This window comes from Ipomoea nil, unplaced genomic scaffold, assembly GCF_001879475.1.
Source record: "Ipomoea nil cultivar Tokyo-kokei standard unplaced genomic scaffold, Asagao_1.1 scaffold1509, whole genome shotgun sequence".
Classification (NCBI taxonomy): Eukaryota; Viridiplantae; Streptophyta; class Magnoliopsida; order Solanales; family Convolvulaceae; genus Ipomoea; species Ipomoea nil.
The window spans coordinates 1,030,745-1,038,733 of NW_017617937.1; the positions used below are offsets into that span (position 1 = coordinate 1,030,745).

General features: G+C 39.7%; 2 protein-coding genes across 2 annotated transcripts; one reads left to right on the forward strand and one right to left on the reverse strand.

Moving 5' to 3' along the window:
• Positions 1-81: 81 nt before the first annotated feature.
• On the reverse strand, positions 82-2,914 carry LOC109189254 (wall-associated receptor kinase-like 14). Its single transcript, XM_019340066.1, has 3 exons — positions 1,992-2,914; positions 1,538-1,609; positions 82-1,462 (listed from the first exon to the last, which is right to left on the reverse strand). The coding sequence occupies exons 1-3, from the start codon at positions 2,719-2,721 to the stop codon at positions 171-173; spliced, it is 2,094 nt and encodes a 697-aa protein (XP_019195611.1). The 5' UTR covers positions 2,722-2,914; the 3' UTR covers positions 82-170.
• A 1,313-nt stretch (positions 2,915-4,227) lies between these two features.
• LOC109188803 lies at positions 4,228-5,896 on the forward strand. The gene is made up of 4 exons (XM_019339431.1): positions 4,228-4,422; positions 5,123-5,299; positions 5,390-5,470; positions 5,594-5,896. Exons 1-4 carry the CDS (start codon positions 4,310-4,312, stop codon positions 5,751-5,753), a joined length of 531 nt encoding a protein of 176 aa, XP_019194976.1. The 5' UTR covers positions 4,228-4,309; the 3' UTR covers positions 5,754-5,896.
• The last annotated feature ends 2,093 nt before the right edge of the window (positions 5,897-7,989 follow it).

A 7,989-nucleotide genomic window follows, 5' to 3' on the forward strand; every position in this document is an offset into this window, starting at 1 on the left:
TTAACACTCATATTTTGGAATAGGCTAAATCAGGTTGTTAGAAGAATAGAAGTTACTGCATTGCTAAATGACTCTAACCAATTGAAAGAATCATCTGATCAATCCAGAGGCCATTTGGATTTGAAATGAGAATTTGAAAGTTTACAGTATCTGCTACCTAAACTCTAGTTTTAGGTTGATCTAGCTAGATGATCTAAAAGAGTAACTGCTGATTGAGAACTTTCTTCTCTCAACCATGGATCATGGACTGAAACTGGAGATGCATCATCTATTACCTCCATAGTAGACAGGGCACTACCTACTCTCTGTGAAAGAATCAGCCTCCTACTTCCCAGCACTCTATTAGACAAAGCGCGTGTTGATTTCTCACTGCCACAAGCCCAAGATGAACGGGAGGATGATCTCGAGGATACCTTGCTTAAAATTCCGTCGGCTGGTGGCTGACCACTCTGCCTGTTCTGTTCTAACTCCTCCGCCACTTCTATCATTGAAGGTCTCATGTCCTTGTCGAAAGCAAGGCATGTGAAAGCCAGCTCCGCTACTCTGTGGATTGATGACAATGTCCAGGCGTCCCTGTGTGGCTCGAGGAATGGATCTATTATCTCATAGAGAAGTCCTTTTGCTATCCTGTCGACAGCAACTGCTGATAAATTGATCTCACTGGGAGGTCGAGAGAAATCAACCACCTTCTTTGCTGTTATGATTTCCACAAGAACTACGCCAAAGCTGTACACATCGCTCTTATCGGTAAGATGGTAGTTCTGGTGGTAGTGAGGATCCAGGTAGCCCGGAGTACCTCGTGGCACTGTGGAGATGTGGGATTCATCCGCCCTACCAAATCTCGAGAGGCCAAAGTCTGCTACCTTCGAGTTGCAGTTGAGATCTAGAAGTATGTTACTGGACTTAATATCTCGGTGATATATTGGAGGACTCATTGCAGAGTGAAGGTGAGCGATTGCACGAGCAGTTTCTGTGGCAATGTTGAGACGCATTTCCCACGAAAGTCCTGAGCCCTGTACTCTATGTAGATGCTGAAATAGAGTTCCATTGGGCATGAATTCATAAACAAGGATTTGCTCATCATTCTCGACGCAGCAGCCTATAAGCTGGACTAAATTTGGATGGCGTACAGAAGAAATAAGCTTGATTTCATTCATGACATGTTCCACACCATTCGGCCCATGACACTTTAGTTTCTTAATAGCAACTCGACCAAAGCTGCGGAGCTTTGCTGCATATACTGTGCCATAAGCCCCTGATCCGAGCATCTTTTTCTCAGAAAACCCATCTGTAGCTCTCTCGATTTCTTTGTAGGGAATGCAAGGAACGCCAGACCCGCCTGCAGCTTCTGAAAGGAAGCGCATTGCAGCGTATCGTTTCTTCAGAAATGCAGATCGCCTTCGAATGCAGCAGCAGAGAAGATTCAAGAGAACCACCACCCCGCAAGCCCCAGCTGCAAGCCCTGTTAGTCGCAGCAGAAGATTGCAATTACAGCCAGGTACCAAAGTGGTTAATAAAGTTCAGAAATGAGAATTACCTCCTATGAGAATTATGACCCTTTTTTCACCGCATTTGCCTTGCATGAAGTTTTTAAAATTGCAATTAGGACCTGGCGATGTGGCTATCAACAAAGGTAAACAGTTAAAAGTTAAAATACAAAATGTCAGCTATAAGTTAACACTTAACAAGATGAAGATGCTCAAGAACTTGAAATTTCAGAGGCATTTGTGTAACCAACATGGTTGGCGTGGTGGTTCAGCACCTCATCCCTTAAGCAAGAGGTTGGGGGTTCGAACACCCCACCCATGTGAAGGGGGATTAATCTTCTGGCTATCGGCTGGAGGGATACGTTGGGCAACAAAAACTTGGGAGAAACTAGAAGTGTCTCCTTCTTAGTTTGATCTTCAGCTATGACTCTATGAGCAACCTAGACTGGATTACCTCATTGTGGTGAGAAACTAGAAATGAAAATAAAAATAAAAATTATTCACCTCTCCTGCAACCATCACCATCAGCGAAGCCATCTCCGACGAATCCGTCATTACATTTGCACCGGAATCCGTATCTCCCGTCGGGAAGCCGAACGGACACACATCCGGCGTTGACATGGCAGCGGCATTTCCCTTCTAACCACCACACCAGCTCCGCCGTATGAAATCTCAGCGACAAACCCGGAATCTTGCCCGTACCGAAATCCACGGCCAGGGACGACAGCGCGACGCTACAATTCCTCCTCTTCAGCCGCTCCAAATCCAAAAAGTCGTCATCTCCACGCGACTCCGAGTAACAGCTCACCCTCTCACTCTTCAGATCACAATCCCCCTTAACGAACCGCGTGTTAACCAGGCTCGCCGGCGGCGCGCAGTCGGTGAGCGGCTTCACACAGTTCGACAACAGAATAACGTTCCACCAAGCGACGGCGAAGTTCCTGCCGTTGAGTCCCCGGAGATTCTCAACCGAGCGGCTGCAGTTCCCCGGAACGCTAACCAGTATAGTCTTCGACGTCAAATTCATCACCGGAAAATCCCCGATTCTGATATCTCCATGGTCTCTGCAATTCAACCGTATCCCACAGCCTTCAGAGAATCCGAACGGATAAGGGACTTCTTCATGATAACCTGCAGATTTGCAGAAGCGATCGCATTTCATCAAACTATTCGCCCCAGCTGATAAGACCATATTACAGAACACAACTCCGAGGATTAAGCGGCGGAAACCCATGATTCAGATGAAGGAATCATCTGAATCCTGCACGGGAGTGACGGATGTTAGCAGAAACCCAGAAAAGCAAATGAATGGTCACGTAAAAAAAGTAAAACTTTGACTTGGGAAGGCGCCATTAATGGAGATATTATAGATGGATGATGCACCTAAAAGGGAAAGTTAAAATATTTCAATAAATGCACATTACAAATTTTCCATACAACTCTGATCCCACCGGAGAAAGGGTTACTTATTCCAATTATAAATATAATAAATCTGATGTAAACCTGTAACCTAGTTAGCCTGACAATTGACCGGATAATCACAACATTTTTTTTTAAAAAAAAATAATAAAATAAAAAATCTGGAGAGCTAGCTAGTTTACTTTCTCGTGATTTTTTACCGAGTAAAAAAGAGTGCATTTTCGTGTAGCATTATCATTTTGTTTAAGTTTACAAATTTTTGAGAGACCATCAATAGGCTAATGCCCAACTTTTTTTTTTCTTTTATACTAATGTTATAGGCTTGGTTGTATTTCACCCAATATGTTTGTTAGTAATCAAATTATGTGAGTTTATTTATTTTATTTTTTTGGAAGGCGGTGAGTATGATTAACCGTTTTAAATTTTGAAAAAAAAAAAATTGATTATCGATTAATGTTCAAACATTTTAACAACTATACCTAATAACAAACTTAAAAGATCAATTTTTAGTTGAATTTATATAATTATCATAAAATACACAAATTTAATGTTTTATAACTAATAATGATTAGCAGGCATAATATGCCATGTGCAACAAATAGTTTTTTCCATAAAAATAGTTATATGGAGCCAACGGATTGGTTTGACAAAACAAGATCGAATCTCGCAAGAAAGCAACCCACCATGATTCCGTGAATCTTGGTCGGTATTCCATGAATTAGTGGATTTCGATAGGGATTAGGCTAACCGTAATTTACCGAACTTGCTTGTAGCTTAGGGTTTAAAGATGTCTAATGCTATTTGGTCCTCAGGATAGATGATTGAGTAGATAAAATATGATGTTCGTATCAGAAATTTAGGAATTTCATTTATAAGTCGTGTTTGTTTTGCACGATATTTCTAATGTGAAAAGTCATGCATTTAATTCACCGATCGAGCTGAGTCAAATTTTAAGTTTGGATTGGGCAACTCAAGTCATGCACTTTTGGCTTTCTTCTAAACTGCTTCTCAGCTTCGTTTGGCAAATTTTTCTGTGAACTATGAATACAAGATATATTTTTAATATATTAAAAGTATATTATTTAATAATAATATATTTTTAATACTCAAATAATGTACTTTACGTATACAAATAACATATTTTTAATATATTTAAAATATACTCCGTATATTTTTATTTATGATTTATGACCACAAATCTATGTGGACCCTGGTCCATAAAATTATGATGGGCTTTCTTTAATTTGGGCCGCCCCACGATTTTTATTTTGTGATTGGGCCTCATTTTTAATTTTATATTTAAATAAATATATCTTTCTTCGGGTAAATTTGCAGGCAAAAACCCTAACATCATCAACCTTTATCCTCCTCGAGTTAGAGGGACAGCAACAATAGAAATCTCAATGTCGGGGCGAGGAGACGATAGTGAGTCTGATGCCCCCGAGGAGTTCACTTCTTTACAGGGCATCGAGCAGGACGAGGAGATAAGAAAAGTTGAAAGAGAGAACAAGGCCAGGTATTATGCTCCATTATCTTCCTAGTTATTTTATTTTATTATTTTTTTTGGGTGCAAAATCCTTTGCTTTTCTACTTCTGCAAATCTAAATCCCCATTTGATTTTGTTTATATATTTCAACCAACGTTGTCAGTTAACAGTTTCTTGGATAATTTGTTGTTCTTTGTTATGTTTCTTATTGCTCCGGATGGGAGATTTTAATGTCAATTGTATTATCAAACAAAAAAAAATGTGTTAATTTATCTACGTAATAGACTTTTCTTTTAGTATAGAGGTTAATTGTGTAAGGAGCAAGTTTTGGGTATTCAAAGAATTTGTCTTTTTGAGGCTAGGTGAGGTGGGTGTGAATTAGTATAAGTTTTGCATGACTTTTAGCTGTTGAAATCAGTTGCCAGAAATCTAAGTTTTCAGTTCTCACAGTGTTGAGAAGAAACAATCCTCTTTTGAGCACCTGTTTTCTGCATCCCCATGGGCTCTGATTGTGTTCCTTTCATGGATTCTAATAGATGCCAGCAAGATACTTATTTGCAGGAGCATATGAATAGGGTTTAGCCAAGTTTCCTGTCTCAAATCAACTATTTTGTCAGATAGAGAAACTGTTGTTGCCAGTGTTACATTTATGGTTCCTTCAGTGACAGTTTTATAGTAGAATTAATCATCTTTAGTTTGAATGATGAAATAATCAATCACAATGTGGCAGAATTGTTCGCGAAGCAAGAGAGCGGCGCAGAAAATGGGCTGAGAAGTTAACTCCACGGCCCACACTTGATGATGAAAGCATAGAAGATGCAACAGAATCCGAACAGCCTCGGGAGTCCAAGGATACTAGAGGAATGTTGCCAGATAACATTGTACAACTGCTGGCGGCTCGTGAGAAGTGAGTAAATTTGCTCTGTTAGATGTGCATTAGAAACTCTTTCTCACTTCTTAGTAGTTGGTAAGGAGGAAAGATTCATTTCTCCTGCAGGAAAGTTTTCTCATCGGACTCAGAGGATGAGGAACCTAAGAAAAGTGCGAGCTCCAAAAAGAAAAGGCCGAAGAAATCCGGGTGAGTTTTCTTCCTTTTCCTCTACTGCAATCTCGCTTTGAAAATGCTTACCTTTAACCTATATTTTTCAAGACACGTATGGCGTGCTGAAATATGTGGTCGTGCAATGTTGTGGTATGGCAGGCTAGAAGCGGTTATTCTGAATGAGATACCACCTCCCCAGTGCTTAGAGAACTCACTCGATTTCTTGAAGAAACGGAAGATGCAAGTTTCCAGATCATCTGCTGTTTTGAATAATTCTACTCAAGCATTGCGCCTTCTTTCTAAAACCGGCTTGTTATGACTGCCAATTCATCTGTTATATTGGCAATGTTCTGTTGAGTTGTGTTTTGCCATTTTAGTGCCAATTGAATTATTATAATTAAGCATTCATGCCCTTTGAAAAAATTACTATTCTCTCCCTTCAACAGGAATTTGGTTGCCTTACAGAATACTCAAATTTAACAGTGTATTTAATATATTGATTACATGCTAAAATTTATTAGATAAAAAATGGTTATTCGACATCTTAGTATGTGATAAATTAATAAAGGTGATAATTTTTAACCAATAAAATGGAGGATTTAAACACTTGAAAAATTGGTAGATCCGGTTTCTTGCTTTTTTCCAATATGGGTTTGTTTATTTTACGGAGTAATTTTCTAGTTTTCATTTCTAAATTCTTTTACTCTTCAAATTATATATATATATATATATATATATATATATATATATATATATATATATATATATATATTAAGTAAACAATTTTCTTTTAAGGGTGTGTTTGGAAACCTGGAAAATGAGTTCTGGAAATCATTTTCTAAGTTTTCACTGTTTGGATGTGCGAAATCATTTTCCGTTGACTTTGAAAAATAGGCTTGTTTTGGAGGAAAATGACTTCCCCTTTTTTTTTTTGGGAAGTCATTTTCCAACTTTTACACCAACATCATACCACCACCAACATCATCAACACCATACCACCACCACTACTGCCGCCGTCGCCACCACCGCCACCACACCACCACCATCACGCCACCACACCACCACCACCAACACCATACCACCGCAACCACAACCACCACCAACAACATCAACACCATACTACCACCACCACCGCTGCTACCACCACCACAACCATCGTCGCCGCCACCGCCACCACCATACCACCACCACCACTACCACCACCGCTGCCGCTACCACCACCACCATACCACCGTCACCGCCACCACCACCGCCGTCGCCACCACCACCATACCACCGCAACCACCGTCGCCGCCACCATATCACCGTTGCCGCCACCACCACCATATCACCGCAACCACCACCACCACCACACCACCAGCATCACACCACCGCCGCCCCAGCACCACCATACCATCACAACCACCATCGCTGCCACCACCACCACCACCATACCATTGCCACCACACCACCACTACTACCACCACTGCCGCCGTCGTCACCACCACCATACCACCGTCGCTGCCACCACCACCACTACCACCACCACCGCCGCCGCCGCTGCCACCACCACCATACCACCGCAACCACCGTCGCCGCCACCACCACCACCATACCACCGCTGCCGCCACCACCATACCACCGCAACCACCACCAGCATCACACCACCGCCCCCACCACCACGACCATATCACCGCCGCCACCACTACCACCACCATACCACTGAAACCACCGCCACCACACCACCACCACCACCGTCATACCACCACCAATTATTATTATTATTATTATTATTATTATTATTATTATTATTATTATTATTATTATTATTATATAACAAATAACACCACTACCACTACACCACCATCACCATAATATTTTTGATATATTATTAGTTATTTTTTTATTATATTTAAAATTATTATTATATTATTATACATGTTGTAATATTCTAAATAAAATAATTAAAATGTTTAATTATACAATTCTACTCATTTTTCAGAAAATGAACCAAACACACAAAAATAGTTTTCCAGAATGCAACCAAACACTGGAAAGGAAAATGTTTTCCGGAAAATGACTCATTTTCCAGAAGTCATTTTTCTGCTTTCCAAACGGAACCTAAGATACAATTTAGGATTAAATATACTCAAATGTCACATTGTTAATTTCAATTTATTTAATGACTCATTATTCATATTAATGATATTATCATATATATTGACTATCGATAAATTAATTAATTTCACAAAAAAATATCACATTTTCTTCTTTTATTTTATAACAAATAACAAATGTTAATAAGCAATAAAAATAATTGATTTACATATTCTAAAAAACAATTAAAGGGAGGCGTAATACATTTCAAGAATGAATTAATTTCACTTTTGGTCCCACGACTTTTGATGTTCTATCACTTTTGGTGCACAACTTTAAAAATTTTTAATTTTGGTGCCTAACTTTGTTATTTTTATCAGTTTTGGTCCTTTCGGCCAAATTGACAGCGAAATGTTACTGGATTTTATATTGTTAGGGGTAAATCGTCATCCCAAGGAAACATTTTCAATATCTAAACA